Source organism: Colias eurytheme, chromosome 6, assembly GCF_061535395.1.
Source record: "Colias eurytheme isolate Ceu_HAF_F1 chromosome 6, ilColEury1 Martin Lab GWU primary, whole genome shotgun sequence".
Classification (NCBI taxonomy): Eukaryota; Metazoa; Arthropoda; class Insecta; order Lepidoptera; family Pieridae; genus Colias; species Colias eurytheme.
Window position 1 is genome coordinate 3758915 of NC_142985.1, and position 20796 is coordinate 3779710.

A 20796-nucleotide genomic window follows, 5' to 3' on the forward strand; every position below is an offset into this window, starting at 1 on the left:
ACATGAACCGAGTTTAGCACGCGAATTTACTGAATTCATTGAATAAATATAAATAAACAAATAAATAAAAAATATTATAGGACATTATTACACAAATCGACCTAGTCCCACAGTAAGCTCAATTAAGGCTTGTGTTGTGGGTACTATAGTTGAGCGAATTTAATAGGCAACATTTGACGTCTATCAATTTTATCTTCGAAGAGAGGTAACCTGCTTAAAAACATCGATTAAAGTGAATTAATCGATACGGATTTGAAACATTTGTAAATCGAATTTATTAATTTATGATGATTTTTGTTCACAAGTAATCAATGCATTCGATTCTAGATGTCAGATCTCGATTTTTAGAGTAACATCTCTGGTATTTAAAAAGAAAAAAGGTTTATTGACACAAAATTGTAGCGACGTCAGTTCTTCAATTCAGAAATTGTTTATTATGTTTAGAATGGTTCATCAGTAAAAAGAAATCTTAAAATTACTTGTATCGGTCATTATTATTATAAATATGTAATCGTTATTGAAGTTGAAAAAAGTTAAGCAAATGTGCAGATCTAACAGAAAGAAATATCATGTTATTCTATGTTGTCGTTACTAGGTTACGTTGTTGAAATTTGAATTTTGTTGAACTGTCAAATGTTGCCTATTAAAATGGCTCAACTATAGGCGACGATAAATATAATATTTAATAAATATATACATATATAGATAATAACACCCAGACCCAAGAACAAATAATTGAATGGGTTGATAATGATGAGGCAAAATGATGTTTATTGTTTATTTTCGATGAAAATGCATCTCCAGGTATACATTATCAAACAAGTCTAAGTAAATTCGGCCGCAGCTAGGATTTCTATATTTATATGGTATCTCTATGGTAAGGAATTGCATTGGAAATACATTTCTTACATTATCTTTGTTATTGTAAGATAAACTAAACATTACACATCTTATTTTTGATCTGGTGGTACCGGAGAAGAAGGACAACAATTAAAAAAAGGGTTTGAGGAATATAAATGAAACAAAAATATTTTTAATATTTCGCTTTATTGTTTTTTAACGTTTACACAATTGCTAACAGCACGAAGTTCAGCTGGGACTTGCTCCACACATATATATAATAAAAAATATTAGTTACTTAGAACAAAATAAATAAAGAAAAACTTTTCAATGCCCTTGTGGCGTTTTCTCAGTTAATTATAACGATTGTGAATTTCTTTATGCTTTGTTACTTGTGCAACATTCAACATGAAGAAATTGTACCAATGGCCTCGATTTAAAATCGTATGCACAAAATTTGATTTCATGGAGCGTATTCACAGTGAAACACTTATGTATAACATCTTAATGTTTAAACATGATTCGGACCCATAACAATGAAATGTACAATCGGTATCCTACAAATGATCGGGTCCCTTCGGGCTAATTATAACAACAGTAAATCTAAATAAATAAAAACTATAACATTACCGATCAAGTGTACTGATAAAGCACATATTTACGCGCAATAGTCCATTTATTCTAAACAGAAATAGTACACATACAATAGATTAGTCAAAGTTAACAAGCAACATTACCTTATGTCGAAGGATAGCTCAAGAAATCACCTTTACTCATATAAATCGGAAATATATTCCCAAAAGCGTGCTTTTACGGGATCTGTATATCATGTGATATAAAAATGAACCCTCGATATAAATTTATTTTATTTAATATATTCAGACAATATGAGTTCACGCATATGAACTGGTAAAGATAATTTATGTATAAAAATACAAGATCATAAACAACGCGAACTATTTGGCAATTTGGATTCCATTCTCTTAGTCCCGGCTATTTTATTATTTAATGTTATCTTTGTAACATTTTCAACAAATAAAACAGCGTCTTGCGCCAGCGATTTCCCGAGCCAACCTCGAACCTACCTAAGACGATTAGGGGCGTAAATTAAGTGTTTATTACGGATCGTATCCTAATTATAAATTACACATTTCATAGCGTAGGGTCGCAGTTAAAAATCGAGGCCACACGGCTAGTCGCCGCACTCCTTGCGCCGACACGGACTGCGGCGACTGCCAGCTTGAGCTAAAGTCTAACCTAAAGCCTTGTTTCCACTTGAGCATGCTCAGGCGAATGAGCGGCTCATTCGCCTGAGCATGCTCAAGTGGATACAAGGCTTAACGTGTCACCATGGCCGCATGATGCAACAACGGGCGGACTGCGCAACGACGCGTGACGTCACACCGTCACACTCCAGAGTGGCCACTTCCATATGCCTCTGATTTTGATATGATTCCTAGTTATACGCATTTTAATACAAAGTGACCACTCTGATATTTCTATAAACTATAGCTAATGTCACCGCTACATCAATTTTATATTTTGCCGTTACGTAGTCCGATTCCCGTAATACTTTGGCTACGCAGCTTCATTTTTTCGTCTATTAATTCCTATATAATTTCATTTAAATGCCACACCTTATCGATATAGCTGCACGACGTGCGATTATCACTAGAGATAAACTATAATAAACATAACCTAATTAGTTACATACGTTGTTAATAAACGAAGATCGTTCGACTTATTCGCGCTCAAAATTCGAAATATAAATACATAATTTGTGAGTAAACTGTTCGTGTTTGACTAAAACAGATCGTATAATAACAAAAAAATATATACATTAGGCACTAACATAATAGGAAACGCTCGAATAAAAGTCTAATAGTTGTTGCAAGGCCCGAGATCAAATAAATATGATTGTGAATATGTCATAGCTGGAAATCGTTAAATGTTAAATGCTGTCAATACATAATGTGGTGTTGTCGTCCCGAACGTTAGCGTTTCGCGCTGTGAAATATTCACACTTAGCTAAATATTGCAGAATCAGAAACAATGTCAATATTCGCGGCGCGGCTCACTCGGAGATGCCGTTGCTGATCACGCTCGCCTTGGCGCCCGAGCCCGGCAAGTTCTGCATTCTGGAACATATTATATTTATTTAAATATACAATATCATATCGAAGCTGAAAAACCTAAAAAAAAATATTTTACTACATATAATTAATTTTAAAAAGGCTTTCCTTGATTTAAGGACGGTGTCACAAATCTGCGTTAACTTAAAAAAGTGTGAGTGTTTTACAAAACCTCTAGGAATTGTATGCAATATTTAAGCTTTTTAAGAAATGTTTAAAATACTTTTTTTAAGAATTATCATACATATTATGTTACCAGCAATGTATTAAATCCGGCATTGTATACAATTCTTAGAAAAATATGTATGTTATTCTGAGATACGGTCGGAAATCGGAATTAAATAAATTAGATTTAGAGAAAATCTGAACTTTTCCTAAGGAGCAAACACATTTGCAAATGTGGGTGGTTTTTTGGGAAGCTATCGCCCATATGAGGTCAAAACTAAAATCCAAGATGGCGCCGACGAAAATTTTACATCTTTTCGTCATGGTGGTCATTTTCATGGTTTTTGGGGTAGCTATTAACCAATGCGCGTGGCACTTCACCGGCGGCTGCTATGTGTGTATGTATGTGAGCACGTACGTGGCGGGCGCGTCGAGCCCCATGAGCGCGAGCGCGCGGAGTGCGGCGCGCGCGCACTGCTCGTGCGAGAGCGCGGTGGAGGCTCCGCCCCCGTGGCACATCACCGGCGGTGCTATGTGTGTATGTATGTGAGCACGTACGTGGCGGGCGCGTCGAGCCCCATGAGCGCGAGCGCGCGGAGTGCGGCGCGCGCGCACTGCTCGTGCGAGAGCGCGGTGGAGGCTCCGCCCCCGTGGCACATCACCGGCGGTGCTATGTGTGTATGTATGTGAGCACGTACGTGGCGGGCGCGTCGAGCCCCATGAGCGCGAGCGCGCGGAGTGCGGCGCGCGCGCACTGCTCGTGCGAGAGCGCGGTGGAGGCTCCGCCCCCGTGGCACATCACCGGCGGTGCTATGTGTGTATGTATGTGAGCACGTACGTGGCGGGCGCGTCGAGCCCCATGAGCGCGAGCGCGCGGAGTGCGGCGCGCGCGCACTGCTCGTGCGAGAGCGCGGTGGAGGCTCCGCCCCCGTGGCACATCACCGGCGGTGCTATGTGTGTATGTATGTGAGCACGTACGTGGCGGGCGCGTCGAGCCCCATGAGCGCGAGCGCGCGGAGTGCGGCGCGCGCGCACTGCTCGTGCGAGAGCGCGGTGGAGGCTCCGCCCCCGTGGCACATCACCGGCGGTGCTATGTGTGTATGTATGTGAGCACGTACGTGGCGGGCGCGTCGAGCCCCATGAGCGCGAGCGCGCGGAGTGCGGCGCGCGCGCACTGCTCGTGCGAGAGCGCGGTGGAGGCTCCGCCCCCGTGGCACATCACCGGCGGTGCTATGTGTGTATGTATGTGAGCACGTACGTGGCGGGCGCGTCGAGCCCCATGAGCGCGAGCGCGCGGAGTGCGGCGCGCGCGCACTGCTCGTGCGAGAGCGCGGTGGAGGCTCCGCCCCCGTGGCACATCACCGGCGGTGCTATGTGTGTATGTATGTGAGCACGTACGTGGCGGGCGCGTCGAGCCCCATGAGCGCGAGCGCGCGGAGTGCGGCGCGCGCGCACTGCTCGTGCGAGAGCGCGGTGGAGGCTCCGCCCCCGTGGCACATCACCGGCGGTGCTATGTGTGTATGTATGTGAGCACGTACATGGCGGGCGCGTCGAGCCCCATGAGCGCGAGCGCGCGGAGTGCGGCGCGCGCGCACTGCTCGTGCGAGAGCGCGGTGGAGGCTCCGCCCCCGTGGCACATCACCGGCGGTGCTATGTGTGTATGTATGTGAGCACGTACGTGGCGGGCGCGTCGAGCCCCATGAGCGCGAGCGCGCGGAGTGCGGCGCGCGCGCACTGCTCGTGCGAGAGCGCGGTGGAGGCTCCGCCCCCGTGGCACATCACCGGCGGTGCTATGTGTGTATGTATGTGAGCACGTACGTGGCGGGCGCGTCGAGCCCCATGAGCGCGAGCGCGCGGAGTGCGGCGCGCGCGCACTGCTCGTGCGAGAGCGCGGTGGAGGCTCCGCCCCCGTGGCACATCACCGGCGGTGCTATGTGTGTATGTATGTGAGCACGTACGTGGCGGGCGCGTCGAGCCCCATGAGCGCGAGCGCGCGGAGTGCGGCGCGCGCGCACTGCTCGTGCGAGAGCGCGGTGGAGGCTCCGCCCCCGTGGCACATCACCGGCGGTGCTATGTGTGTATGTATGTGAGCACGTACGTGGCGGGCGCGTCGAGCCCCATGAGCGCGAGCGCGCGGAGTGCGGCGCGCGCGCACTGCTCGTGCGAGAGCGCGGTGGAGGCTCCGCCCCCGTGGCACATCACCGGCGGTGCTATGTGTGTATGTATGTGAGCACGTACGTGGCGGGCGCGTCGAGCCCCATGAGCGCGAGCGCGCGGAGTGCGGCGCGCGCGCACTGCTCGTGCGAGAGCGCGGTGGAGGCTCCGCCCCCGTGGCACATCACCGGCGGTGCTATGTGTGTATGTATGTGAGCACGTACGTGGCGGGCGCGTCGAGCCCCATGAGCGCGAGCGCGCGGAGTGCGGCGCGCGCGCACTGCTCGTGCGAGAGCGCGGTGGAGGCTCCGCCCCCGTGGCACATCACCGGCGGTGCTATGTGTGTATGTATGTGAGCACGTACGTGGCGGGCGCGTCGAGCCCCATGAGCGCGAGCGCGCGGAGTGCGGCGCGCGCGCACTGCTCGTGCGAGAGCGCGGTGGAGGCTCCGCCCCCGTGGCACATCACCGGCGGCTCCGTCGACAGCGACACCAGCGACAGGTACTCGCCGTGGTTGCGCTGCGCACACACACATTGTTAATTAATTAATGAACACAAAATGTTCTTAAATCATTACTATTTTTAGGGTTCCGTAGCCAAAATGGCAAAAACGGAACCCTTATAGTTTCGTCATGTCCGTCTGTCCGTCTGTCCGTCTGTCCGTCTGTCACAGCCGATTTACTCGGAAACTATAAGTACTACAGTGATGAAATTTGATGGGAATATGTGTTGTATGAACCGCTACAAAAATATGACACTAAATAGTAAAAAAAAGAATTGGGGGTGGGGCCCCCCATACATGTAACTGAGGGATGAAATTTTTTTTTTCGATGTACATACCCGTGTGGGGTATCAATGGAAAGGTCTTTTAAAATGATATAAAGTTTTCTAAAAAACATTTTTCTTAAAGTGAACGGTTTTTGAGATATCAGCTCTCAAAGTCGTAAAAAGTATGTCCCCCCCCCTCTATTTTTATAACTACGGGGTATAAAATTCTAAAAAAAATAGAGGTGATGCATGCTAATTAACTCTTTCAACGATTTTTGGTTTGATCAAAGTATCTCTTATAGTTTTTGAGATAGGTTGATTTAACTGTAATTTATTATATTTGCTGCTACGGAACCCTTTGTGCGCGAGCCCGACTCGCACTTGGCCGGTTTTATTACTATCTCAATTTAAAACCACATGCCAGGTAAAATAAATTAAATAAATAAGATAAACACGTACCTTAGGGAAGTCCGAGAACTGCACGGTGAAGCCGAGCAGCTGCGCGAGGTACATCAGCTGATCCTTGGCGCCGGGCGAGCTGCCGCCGCCGCCGGTCGCGCTCGACTCGCTCACGTTCACACCTGATAACAATTTTCTTGTTGTATAAAAGAAGTCAAAAAGAATGGCGGTTTTTTTTATTTTTTCTGTACATACAAAGTAAAGGGCTTGTTAGATTGGTTGAATGCTATCACATCTAAGGGACAATTGACAAGTTATTTTAATTTTATTTTGTGTTCGATATTATGGTTATTTACACAATACTAAAAGTCCTATAAATATGCACAGCACACAACGAAATTTTGCAAAAAAAAATTTTATTTTACCGTTAGTCTGTGCCGGTTGTCCGGTTCTCGCGTGATAGTCCACCATAAGCACTCCTGGCACGGGTTGTCGCATGTCACTACCCTCATTTTCCTAAAACATAAACACACAAATTCAAAAATTTGTTGTAAAACACATTTTATATATTTTTATCCAAAACTGTCTGTGTGTAAAATATTCATTTTAGGGCTGATTTTTCAATCCTTGGAGTTATTCGTTGAATAACATATTAAACTACCACTTCAAAAATGTATTCTAATTACCTGTATTTGACAGTTTACAGGTGACATTTTAATATAATATGTTTGGCTAGATTCTCTTCATTGTTGTTGTAGTAATTTATATACTGCATTATTGAAGTGAAAATTCTTTATCGGGGTTGGACAAAAATTTAGTGTAACATTTTTGCGTTACGCCGTACGCGTGACATTTTTGCGTTAAGCCATACTCGTGACATTTTTAAGGTCATAAAGAAGTTTCACTTCTTACGTGTGTACTCTAGTACACGCATACATTTTTTTGAATAATTATCGTTTTTTATCTTATTACCTTCCGTTTAACTTCCCCGCTAGGTTTAACATCCCCGTTAGCACCGTCCGCACTGGTCACAGCGCCGGGCTCACCGCTCGCCATCTCCATCGCTAAAAGTACGTCTGTAAAAATTATCCTATCCTTGAGCTAATCGAACATTTTACGGGTGGAAAATATCCACTTTTTCGTCGCCAGTTAGTAGATTTGTTAATAATAACGCATTCGCAAAAGCACTTCTTATGGTTAGTTTTTTATGTGTAAATAAGTCTTACACATAATTAAAATTTCTGTAATGTAGATATTGTGATTACTGGTAATGAGTTTAGTTTTACAAGCAGACATATTGTTGTTCCGTATTGGTACGGCCATGCAGCCCATCCCTGATCCTACAATAGTGTCGATAGTTCACACTGTCCAACCGGTCTATTGTTTAATATCAGTAGTTTTGAAACTTGCATTTCTTTTCTGCATGCACGTGTAAGGCCGCAATAAATCTCATTGAGATATACATATGGAGACGACACCGCCTACATCACTTATGTTCCGCTCAACATACGCCATATGGCGTAACTGCACGCTCATTTTTTATTTGTTTTAAAGTGAAACGCATCAAATATGCCTTCGTGTGTGTTACGATATTGCACAAATAATACGGAAAAGTGCAAAGGAATAACTTTTATCGGTATAAGTACATAACTAGATAATAATTTTTAAAACTTAGTTAGAGCAAAAAAATGGTGCACAGATTTTGTTCGTGTCTCTTCCATACGTAGTAATATTATCTCAATGATAAATCTACGTGTATACGCACTGTGCGCGGCGCGTCGCTTGGCCGTCTTCTTGTTGGGCCCGAGGCCGGTCGCGGAGTGCGGCGGCGCGTCGCACTGCACGAGGAACTCGCGCCGGCGGGCCGCACCGCGCTCCTCCAGCACGCGGTACTGCGGCGAGCGGGCGCGAGCTGCGTGCCGCGCGACGGCCAGGCGGGAGATCGGGTTGTCTGTAGCGCCGCCCGCTGGGACTGCGGTGCCTTCCGGCAGCGCGCCGCCCGACATGCCCTCCTGCACATTACATAGTACATTATTGACATGCTACATTTGATATTGAGATTTATGGCATTCTAATTCTAATGCTTTATAAACGAAAAATTTCAGAGAATAGAAAAAGATTATAATCGAAATTCGAACATGTAATATTGTAATACTGAAAACAAAATTCAAAAGTATTTATTCCAGTGTGGAAAAGTGATGACGCTAGGCGACCTATATATTTGTGTCATTTATCCAGACTTGAATTAATGCTGCTTTAAGAAATAATGGTAAAACAACAGGTAAAAAATATGAGCATTTTCTTAATATAAAGGAATTAGATATTTATAGATTAGGTGGCTATACTTATTGCACTTAACTGCAAATATCATTATAACAGCCTCGCGAATTGTTATTTTGCAAATGCAGCCGAAACAATCAATTTTATTTAACATGTATGCTTTAAAACTGTCCACACGCGTACCTTAATCAAGTTCCTGGGTTTCTTCTTGGCGGGCGGGTGCTTGCGCTTGTCGGGCAGCGCGCGCGGGCGCAGCGCGGCGGCGGGCCAGCGGCGCCGCATCTCGTCCAGCATGCGCTCCGCCGCGCGCCGCTTCGACACCTTCTTGCCGTTGCCCTCGCCCTCCGTCTCCATTTCACCCACTTTACACACCGTTATGAACACCTGCGATGTGATTGAATTATTTTATTTATTTATTTAGCATCAAAAATTCGGATATCGCAGATCCCTTTGTTAGTAAAAAAAAATAAACCTAAGTATTAATGTTAGTAAAATTACATCTAAAAACTAAATCCACCATAAGACACTCTACGCGTAGACATGTCGCTTTGACGCAACAAGTGTGCGCATCAAGTGTCTCATGATTGGCGCACTTACATCCTCCGCGATGGTCCTTATAATACTGTTAGAACTACCCCGCACTCTCATTAAAAGAGAAGCTGTTTGTTTGCGAATGTCGGCCCAGAATTCCGATGAATTAAAAATGAGTTGGAGAGAAAGAAATGTGTTAGGTATGTTTTTTGTGAACGAAAATTTCACTTATTTAAAGTACAATTTTGAATCAGTAATAATGGAGATAAAATACCTATTGAAACAAAATACTTTAGAGAAAATTAAAATATATATTTTTAAAGAATAGCTGAAATTCGAACCCACGTTGTCTGCGTCGTGATCGATTTTTTTTTATTCTTAATAAAAATACATATTTGTCGGCGCAACGACGATAAACGACTACCCTCAAACTACTAAATAATTATAACTAGCTAAAGTTTACTTTGATCTTTTTAAATAAGTGGTTGATTCATTAATCAACCACTAATGAAATAATTAAATTAGCGAAATAATTAATGTTTGTTAAAACTGATGAAAATTCATTGTAAAAATTCGAGTGGCAACACTCAAACTAATTCTTGTGAGTCATTGTTTGCTTTAAATACGAGCGACCGACGGCACAGAGCACATTCACTCGCCGGCCGTCGGAGCGTTCGGAGCTCTCTCTATAATTTCCACGTAGATTAAAAAGGCAGTAAAAATACCCACGGGCGTTCTACTTCGAGTATGAGCGTCTGCTCTGATGATGGTGACGTCAGAATTGCTGACGTCACTCTTTTTAAAAATAGCCTTTGGGCCCCTTCTTCCGTCATCAGAAGTTGGATAGAATTCAAGCTCTCTATTTTTAGGGTTCCGTAGCCAAAATGGCAAAAACGGAACCCTTATAGTTTCGTCATGTCCGTCTGTCCGTCTGTCCGTCTGTCCGTCTGTCACAGCCGATTTACTCGGAAACTATAAGTACTACAGTGATGAAATTTGATGGGAATATGTGTTGTATGAACCGCTACAAAAATATGACACTAAATAGTAAAAAAAAGAATTGGGGGTGGGGCCCCCCATACATGTAACTGAGGGATGAAATTTTTTTTTTCGATGTACATACCCGTGTGGGGTATCAATGGAAAGGTCTTTTAAAATGATATAAAGTTTTCTAAAAAACATTTTTCTTAAAGTGAACGGTTTTTGAGATATCAGCTCTCAAAGTCGTAAAAAGTATGTCCCCCCCCCTCTATTTTTATAACTACGGGGTATAAAATTCTAAAAAAAATAGAGGTGATGCATGCTAATTAACTCTTTCAACGATTTTTGGTTTGATCAAAGTATCTCTTATAGTTTTTGAGATAGGTTGATTTAACTGTAATTTATTATATTTGCTGCTACGGAACCCTTTGTGCGCGAGCCCGACTCGCACTTGGCCGGTTTTATTAAATGTTAACGTTTACGTAGTTTTGTAACGGCATACTGGCGTTTGTGTTTTTTCGTGCGTTGTGTAAAGTAAAAGTTTGTTACGTGGATAATTGTAACGGGAGTGTAGTTCATCGAAGGAATTGTGTGTGTTATCTGAGCTGCGCCTCTCTTTGTGATAAGCATAAATCTACGAGAACCTCCGAGAAATCTACGAGAACCTTCGAGAATCTGCCTATATCACAAATGAGTAGGTGTTGATCACATGATACGCGAACGGACTGTGTCTGTCATGTGGAGTGTTCAGTATTCTGAAAGGTCAGTGTGGCCGAGGCAGTGTGTTTTAGAAATCCCGAGATGAACTACCGTAGTGTTGTAATACGAGAAAAGGCGTACGAGGACGTACGATTGTCAGTATGGCCGTGTTAGACTTAAAATCTACGAGAACCTCCGAGAAATCTACGAGAACCTTCGAGACTCTCCGAGAACCGACACAAAATACACCGAGAATCGTTCTCTTCTTCTTTGTCGATTCACTCTTGGCAGAGTGGTCGTGGTCACGTTGAGACATCCACATTGGTAGTGGAGGCGGACACAGCTTTCCGCACGATCTCCCACCATGTCTTCCTGTTACTAGACTGTCTGGTGCAGTCTGATACACAAATTCCTATAGCAGATTTCACTTGGTCAGTCCAGCGTATTAGTGACCTGCTTTTACAACGAGACATTTACAACGAGGCTGGTGCAGAGCGCGCACCGCCTGTCAGTATGGCCGTGTCGGCGCAACGACGATAAACGACTACCCTCAAACTACTAAATAATTATAACTAGCTAAAGTTTACTTTGATCTTTTTAAATAAGTGGTTGATTCATTAATCAACCACTAATGAAATAATTAAATTAGCGAAATAATTAATGTTTGTTAAAACTGATGAAAATTCATTGTAAAAATTCGAGTGGCAACACTCAAACTAATTCTTGTGAGTCATTGTTTGCTTTAAATACGAGCGACCGACGGCACAGAGCACATTCACTCGCCGGCCGTCGGAGCGTTCGGAGCTCTCTCTATAATTTCCACGTAGATTAAAAAGGCAGTAAAAATACCCACGGGCGTTCTACTTCGAGTATGAGCGTCTGCTCTGATGATGGTGACGTCAGAATTGCTGACGTCACTCTTTTTAAAAATAGCCTTTGGGCCCCTTCTTCCGTCATATTTGTAAAGTGTAAAGTGTAAGTGTGTTTTGAATGTTTTAATAAACTAAAACATGCATAAAGATTTAATAAATTGAGAAGATTTTTTTCCTTATCATAGGTAATCAAAAAATCACATGTTGCAATAAATATAAATATATTTTACAAAATGTTAGCTTCTCATATGAATACAAAATATTGACTCACCCGCATATGTGGCGGGCCTCTTTCAGATTTGACAGAGAATGTGACGTTGAGATTCCGTTTGAGAGCCAACTCGTGTACCAGCGACACGGGAGATTTCACCTCCGAGTTCAATAAGTCTGCGTCTGTTTCCCCTGTTGACAAAATTTCGTAAAACTGGGTAAGTTTATGCATTTTTGTTGCAAAATTACCATGCCCATAACATTAAAGTTGGCTTGTACGTGTGCACGTGGCAGGTGTTCTGTGTACATTTGTGTGTGCGTGTGCGTGTATATGTGCGTGTTCGTGCGCGTTATATGTGCGTGTGCGTGTATATGTACGTGTGCGTGTACATTGCGTATACATGTGTGTATGCGTGCGTGCGTGTACACGTACCGGCGCTGTCAGTGTGCGCGTGCGCGGGCTGGTCGTGGTGCGGGCGCAGGTCGAGCAGCGCGCGCGCCGCCGCGTCGTGCCGCGCCGCCTGCGGCGTGCTGCCCTCGCCGAGCCACGCGCGCCCGCCCACACACACGCGGTACCTAGGATATGGGAAACAACAATATTACATATTTAGGCCGCCTTAAGATGTTGGCAGCGCAGAGGAGCGGCAGAAGCATATTTTTCCTTCATATTATAATAACAGCCGCGCAAAATTTGAAGTGTGACGCACTTTATTTCAAAATTAGATTCTGACGGAGAAACATTTTTTAACAAAAAAACAAAAAATCAACAACAAAGAAAGAATAATGCATATAATTCTTTCCACTTTTTTTAGGGTTCTGTTTTTGTAATGACCTTATCTTGATTCCCACAACACTCATAAATTTTCAAAATATATTGTTCAATTAAATAGAACTCACTCGTTTTGCAGTACTATATTTACATGCGCTTGCAACACTAGCTAACCGCGCGCGCGGTTACCGCGCCGGCAGGGCGCAACAACCGTTTAAACTATGAAATCGTGGTACCTATAGAGCAGCGGCGGGCCGGGCTCCATGAGGCGCGGCGGGTGCGGCGCGTGCGGCGCGTAGGGCGGCAGGAACGGCAGGCGGTACGGCGGCAGGCGGGCGCGCGCGCGGGCCGGCACCGGCGGCACCGACGAGTACACCGCCGGCTGGCACAGCTTCATCGCCAGCGCGTTCAGCTCCACCGTCGGCATCACCGCGCCTGCACAACACACATGCGGTCAATAGTGTTCACAGTGATTATATATGACTAGCTGTGCCCCGCGGTTTTACCCGCATTGCTCCGCTCCTGTTGGTCTTAGAGTGATGATACATAGTCTTATATAACCTTCCTTGATAAACGGGCTATGGCACCGAAAGAATTTTTCAAATCGGACCAGTAGTTTCTGAGATTAGCGCGTTCAAACAAACAAACTCTTCAGCTTTAAAATATTAATAGATACGCATATAGCGCCGTGCTCAATCTATTGCCCTGCACTACATATTTATGCGACCGTGAGTACTATTACAAGCCTCATAAGGTTTCAAATCGCAAAATTATGTTAGTACTAAATGTAAAATTATTTTTTTGTACAAATAAAATAATATAATTAAAGACGTACCAGCGTGTCGGTGGTGGTGCGCGTGCGCGGCGTGCGAGGGCTGCGCGCGCGGCGGCGGCGGCGGGTAGCGCGTGCCGCCCAGCGCCGCGCTCGCCGCCGCGTGCTGCGCGCGCTTTATTGACGACCCCTGCACATATAAGAGTATTGGATAAATAAATGTATGCGTGTACTAGTGTACACACGTAAGAAGTGAAACTTCTTTATAACCTTATTTTTCAAAAAATAATTTACTATATGCAACTTGTAAAATGTTACACTACATTTTTTTCCAACCCCGATAAAGAAGTTTCACTTCAATAAATATTTTGGAAAAATTTTCACACACGGCACGATCTGATCCTATACTAAGCTTTCGCTTGTGTTATGGGAACCAAATGGCTAATAAACATAGATATATAATTTTAAATAAACACTTATATATGTAGATAATTTACACCCAGACACAAGAATAAATCATCATATTTCAAATTCATAAATTTTTGATAGTTTATGTAATAATAATTTATCTTACCTCAGCTGTATATTCCTCAGTATCACCCAAACGGAGTGTTACTGTGAATACTTTCTTGTGAGCGGGTCCTGTCTCTGATGTGAGGCGATATTGATGCTTAATCTGAAAAACAAATCATACTATCGTTATTATCGGATGTTTCATTATAGAAATAAACAAATATCATGATGAGCATTCTATAATGCACCACCAACAAATTGCACACACAGGTCAGAATCGATTGCTCTGACCGTATACTAATAAAGTTCGTGAACTACACGAGATCACTTTATTTATATATAGCTTGCTATAACTTCACTTATTGGTTCATCGTTCGTCAACTAACTAACCTCTCATCGCTCAATCCAAACACATAAGATGGTGGATTACCTTATTGTACCTGGCCAGCTCGTTGACCAGGCACATGGGAGTCTTCTCTTTACTGTTGGCCGCGGCCTGCGGGCGGGCCGCCTCGCCCTCGCCCGCGGCCGCCTGCGCCTGCGCATCCTTGTCACCCTCCGCACCCGATGTGACCGGCTTCTCTTCTTGAGAGGGCTCGGTGCTTGGCAACGCGCTCTGTGCTACTGGGGTCACTGCTGCGGAGGGTTATTTTAGTTAAAGAAGTTTCTACTTGGTTATGATGTGTGGTTTCCTGAATTTCATACTCAGTGGGGGCTAAAGATAAGGAAGGATTTCATTTCATTTCATTTCAAGGTTTAGCAAGATACAGACAGTGTCTATAATGGAAATTAGTCAATGAAACGGATGTTTTATGTATCTGATGTATATTGCAAAATGAACAGAAAAAGTTATACAGAAAAAAAAGTTATTTGTTTTAAATATGGTTATCCTTTATTGAACAAAATGTGACGGAGAGCTTTGAGTTTTGCATAAACCAGGCACTAGGTTACAGAAAACTGCTTTATTTAAAAAGTGTACATATTCATCTAAAATCACTCTTTTTCTTTACAACTATAATCTACAAAACTATAAACAACAATACATTATATGACATCTAACAATTACTTAAAAACTACAAAAATACATTTGCTACGCAATCTATCAAATCAAAGCTATATTGACACCAATTGTGCAAATAAAATAACGTAACACTAAACTATGGTACAATAAACTAAACGAAATAAAAATAAAAAACTAAAATATCAAAACGAAAATCTAATTCTTCATTACACAATAACTACTACTGTGTACAAAACACAACTGACCAAAGTCCGAGGTTAGCTTCGTCTGCAAAGGTCTTATTGGCGACGGCGGTCGGCATAGACCTAAAGTTCAACATTAAATAGAGTTTATCTGAAAATTATATTATTTTGTAATCTATTCTTAAAGAGTCAAAAAAGTTTTTTTAATTAAATATTTTAATATGGGTTGGGAGTCAATTTATTCAATTAAAACATTTCTGAATATATTATCCATATCACTTCAAAATGGAAGACACAATGCTAAGAAAAGATGTTACTCATATTTTTTGAATCACGATTTCACTGCCAATTCATCCCACGGATAATGCTTATATTTAATTTACTATTTGCAAGTAAATATATAAATATTGCATTAATAAACATTATTTTGAAATCCACTTTTTTTCAGATAATGCTAATAAATTAGAACCAATTCATTTAATTCAAAAAAATTCACAGGAATAGCATTATTTATCATAAAAAGAATCTGAGTCCCACAAATGGGTACATAATAATTAATTATCAACTCCACATACCAGTGGTCTGATGTGTGGTGTGCGGTGTGTGCGGCGTGTGCGCGGCGTCGTTGTGCGCGTGCGCGGGCGGCGCGTGCGCGAACGGCGGCACGGGCGGGCCCGCGGGCCCGTAGCCGCTGTTCATCGGGTACGGCCGCCGGAGTGGACGCGTTTGCTGCGTACATATACACATTTATTAATAACTAGCTGCGCTTCGCCGTTTCACCCGCGTGGCTCCACCCCTGTTGGTCGTAGCGTGATGATATATAGCCTAACCTTCCTCGATAAATGGGCTATCTAACATCGAAAGAATTTTTCAAATCGGACCAGTAGTTCCCGAGATTAGCGCGTTCAAACAAACAAACTCTTCAGCTTTATATTCTTATTATAGAATTATAGATGTACACACAGATTATGATACGAAACTAACAAAAATGTAACATTACATTAAATAAATAAATAAATATACAAACAAACAAAATAAAAAAAAACAAATACTTGAAAATATGTAAGTAATTTGAAAAACATGTGAATAGTACACCACACAACTTGTTCAAGGTACAAAATTCTGTCTGTTTAAAGCTCCAATGAATATATTTTTCATGTTACAACTTGTCTGCAATTTGATTGTATTTCACAAGTTGACTGTCCTTTTCAATATATACCATAACTATACGTCATTTTACAGTTTAACATGTACAATCAATGTACGGGCCTATCCCGTACGTGTGTATGATTAATTAATATTGAAATAAAAGAGTTATTTAAACTATGTATATAAAACTTGTATTAAACTGAATATAATAACTATATAATGGATGGATGAGTCACGCGAGGTACTCTTAATGACCGTCGACGATGAACTGATTTTAATTTAATATAAAGTGTAAAATGTTGGATACAATTTGCAAGCAAAGCGCCTTGTTGCACTTTGGACGTGCTTGCTCGTACATATTCCCGGGCGGGAAAGATGAGGGTTAGTATGAGATGAGGTGACCCCATGATACAAGGTGATAACAATTTTTTCTTAATTATAGTGAACCCCATGATTAGTAGTACATAATTATTTCTTAAACTATAACTTATACAGATTAAATATTCTACGGAAACACTAAAGCTAGGTGTCTGTTTCACCATTAGGTACACACTATAACACTAGAACATTCAATTTGTTTACACTATACTGCACTTTCACTGTGGAATGGAGGGCCAGGCTCACCGGAGCCGGCCGCGCCAGGGCCGCGCGCCTGCTGCTGCACTGGAACCGCTAACCGCTTGCAAACATTATCCACCGAGTCCAGGGTAGGAAATAATATATGTATCGCAGCGTAGTATTACCTACTTGATTGGATCAGCATTTTCATGTATTAAATAATTCCTTGATATTCTTGATCTTAATCTTGATGTTATGCTTACGAGAGATATCATTTGTAGAGGCTGTATATGTTTAATTGTATATTATTGTTTACATTGAGTCATTAACAGGCTATTATTCGCTCGCTTCGTGCCGAGCAACATGACTCCGTAGCAATATGATCGCGATTGTATTCTTCCACAAATCTTATCTGGGTATTTCATATATTTTTCCATGGCCTTATTGCCTTCGAATTAGGGTTGAGTATTGTAATATCCAACTAACCACCAATCGTCTCTAATTATTTGCATGTATTTAATGCGATCAAAATAAAAACTATTGTTACTAAGTTAAGGTAATTTACTTATGTTATAAAACCATGACCTACAGCTATCATAATACAAAATAATTATAAAGAAAGTGCAACGGATGCAAAACTAAACGTTTAATAATTTCGCACGGGTTTAATAAGTTTGTTAATTGTTTATATCCGTACAAGGGATTTGATTTACGTTATCATTCACGGGTAACCTACATAACTTAACAACGGGCCGTTTCATGAAACCATTTTTGGTTATAAGCGTCACGACTCTTACATAGCCGTCGCTGCCAGGGTAGCCAGGCAGGCCTGCTATGTAATATACTTTAAGAATATACTTTAAGAACCTTCTAACATTCTAACATTTTAATTGATTTAATTGTTATTTTTAATTATTGCTATAAGTGTAGGTTTATAATTGTTGCATGTTGTGTTCGCTCCTAGAAGGCCGTCCAACTAAAAGTCACAATGATTGTGATTGTATTTTCACTATTTCTAAATGTTGGAACGTCCAGTTAGCGGACCAAAAAAAAAAAGACATGTAAATTATATGATAATTGTAATAAAAAAGCAATCACCGGTGGCACATTGTGGTGTTGTGCTGGCGGGTGGTGCATGGCGCGTATGGGGTGCGGCGGGCGCTGCGCCGGCGGGTGGTGCACCGGCATCGCGCCCATGCCGCTCATCTGCCCGTGCGCGCCCATGTTGCCGCCCGCTGACGGACCCAGTGGTACTCTGTGTGTACACTACACTTTAAACTTGGTACTCACTTGCAAAAATTGGTTGTTTGTAAAGTAGGTTTACGATCGAGATTTTTACGTGATAATGTCTTATTGGTGGCAGCGCTCGATATGAGACGGGAGGTCGGTCTGTCTCTCTCTCGTTATACCTGCGATCGCGCTCGTGAGGTTTTGGTGTGACACAAGTTACTGAACATGTCACCTGACTAAAACGATTTTAAAAACGTTATCAAGTCAAAAGTCCAAAAAACCTTACTGGTTTCACTATACAACTGTGGTCTGAGACTGATTTAATGATTTTACTTTACACACATTCAGACACTTTTACATTCAGTAATCTAACAATACATATATGTTAATAATCGTAAATACACTAGGCATTTCTATAACATGTGGAGATGTGGAATTAAAGCAATTCTAGCATGCACTAAAATTACTTGACTTAATCAAAACTGTAATTATATATCATTGCTGGTAATATCAAAATGAACATATTATTATTAAGAACTGTGAAAAAAACATCTCAAGAAAATCAAGGAACTATTTCCAAATTTAGAATTCAAACCGCAAATTAAAACATTTTTCATTTTGCATTTGTCTAATAATTTCATTACCTGTCAATAAAACTATCAATAATTTAAATGATAATTTTCTTCAATAATCAGGTTATTTAATTTGAACAAACACATGTCACACCACATAGTAATATACAAAATTCTACTCCATTTTCACAATCACAACTAGAAATTCACTCAGTAACAATACTAAAAATAAAATAGAAACCTTGCACAATTTCACTAGTCTTGTATAAAATGTCCATGAGAAATTCGAAAGTCTTTCAAGGGGACCGTTTAGAGAGGAGCCTGCTGTGGTACTGTTATTCCAACTGGCCGTTCGTTCAATAGACGCTATATATCAGGCTGAACACAAAACTCAGTGTTCGATCAGCTTGGATCAAAGCTGCAGTCATATGTTCCATTCATGACCAGTTTAAGTAACAAAGAGAGCCGCAAAGGACCCTCCACATATCAACAAATTACACATAATTTGCATATGAATGCCGCCGCCGGTCTATAGACTGGATAAAACAGAGGGATTTTATTTTCATTGAACAGTGCCAATGTTTGAGTGAACCATTCTTCAAATCTCAAGTAAGATATAAAAAGCAAGATACACCTTGTATTATTTGACATAATGTGTACTTAAGGGGATTTTAGGCAGATTGAATGTAGGATTATTCTAAATTAAAAATAAATTAGAATAAATAAGTATTTGAATTGAATAAAAGCTAAGAAGGTTTTATTAAATTCATCATTCATGGAATTGATAAAGTCTTATTAGATACTGGACTGTTATGATACACAGGGCTTTTTATATTTGAATATTAACTTTTATCTTTGAATTAGGTATATTAAATTGGATAAAATGTTTCAGAGAGTATATTTATAAGTTGAACAATATACTGAAGGAAAAAACAGAGCCCATATTTTTTTTAAGGATCATTCACATAGGTAAGTTGAAATTAAATAAATAACAAAAGTAGACATCTTCTTCAAATGTCCCAAAAAAAAAAAAATTCAAAATTCAAATGGCATAAATGGGGAATTTAAATTATTTCAATAAATTTAATGGAAAGTTACATATTTAAAAAATGTAATATCGGGAAAAATTATTTCTTCTTTGAACCAACTATACTGTCTGTTTTTATTTAGCGCCGAATTTGTGTTTTGTGGACATGTCACGTATTGAACTAAGTATGGTATTAGATATTTGATTAGATAGATTACATCGACACCACACACATTAATTTAATAGACTCATAATTTGAAATTATATTAATAGTTTAATGCAAATTAAAAAGAAATAAGCTGTTTATGTGAGTAGCAAAACAAAATAATAAAAAGCCGAACGTTACCTAGTCAACGTTACGTGCCTGTTCTCTCTGTGCATTTGATGCGGCGGCATTTGATGATGTGCAGGCATGCCCTGGTGACCTGGGAGGTGTTGGGGCGGATGCCCAGACATTGGCTGATGATGCATGTTCGGGTGATGCATCATCTTAACGATCGCTGCCTATGACACAAACAAATTTTGTTTCGTAAAAACATTTACCCTACAATTTGTTTTCACTGAGTTAGTGGATAAATTCCTTACCGACTATATGTTTAACTGTTTGTTTTAAACTTCAGCACGCCGATCAACATATATCCGCCTCAAATAACACCGATTTTATGTTTATTTGGCAAACAGTAAAGAAAATCGTTTCGTTCAACATGCGGCCATGTTAAAAAGTGTTAATGTTGCCACTTATGACTTAATGATCATAGTCATGATGACAATCCCGTCATTTCAAAATTCAATACAGTCTATTCTAGTTGAATTTAGCCCAATTTTATACCGGATATGATTAATTTGAAAGTATTCAGTATTTTTGTTTCTTAAATCATTCATAATCTCAAAACCTTTAGAAAAAATGTTTTCTTTTATGATATAACTGGCAATAATTTACAACAATTTACATTTATCTGTGACTGTGACCTA

General features: G+C 41.3%; 1 protein-coding gene across 3 annotated transcripts; it reads right to left on the minus strand.

The window, feature by feature from the left end:
* Nucleotides 1-1030: 1030 nt before the first annotated feature.
* Nucleotides 1031-20548, minus strand: stau (double-stranded RNA-binding protein Staufen). Of its 3 annotated transcripts, XM_090102562.1 has the most exons (17): nt 20410-20548; nt 20171-20328; nt 18094-18250; nt 15864-16017; nt 14516-14721; nt 14147-14248; nt 13636-13762; nt 13037-13235; nt 12465-12607; nt 12093-12223; nt 8922-9122; nt 8224-8470; nt 7431-7534; nt 6884-6974; nt 6519-6640; nt 5656-5810; nt 1031-2978 (listed from the first exon to the last, which is right to left on the minus strand). In XM_090102562.1, exons 2-17 carry the CDS (start codon nt 20311-20313, stop codon nt 2915-2917), a joined length of 2346 nt encoding a protein of 781 aa, XP_089958688.1. In that variant the 5' UTR covers nt 20314-20328; nt 20410-20548; the 3' UTR covers nt 1031-2914. The 3 variants fall into 3 exon arrangements, with proteins under 3 accessions (XP_089958688.1, XP_089958686.1, XP_089958685.1); XM_090102560.1 differs by lacking the exon at nt 1031-2978 and having other exon boundaries at nt 4708-5810; nt 20189-20328; XM_090102559.1 differs by lacking the exon at nt 1031-2978 and having other exon boundaries at nt 4708-5810; nt 7431-7522.
* Nucleotides 20549-20796: the final 248 nt, after the last annotated feature.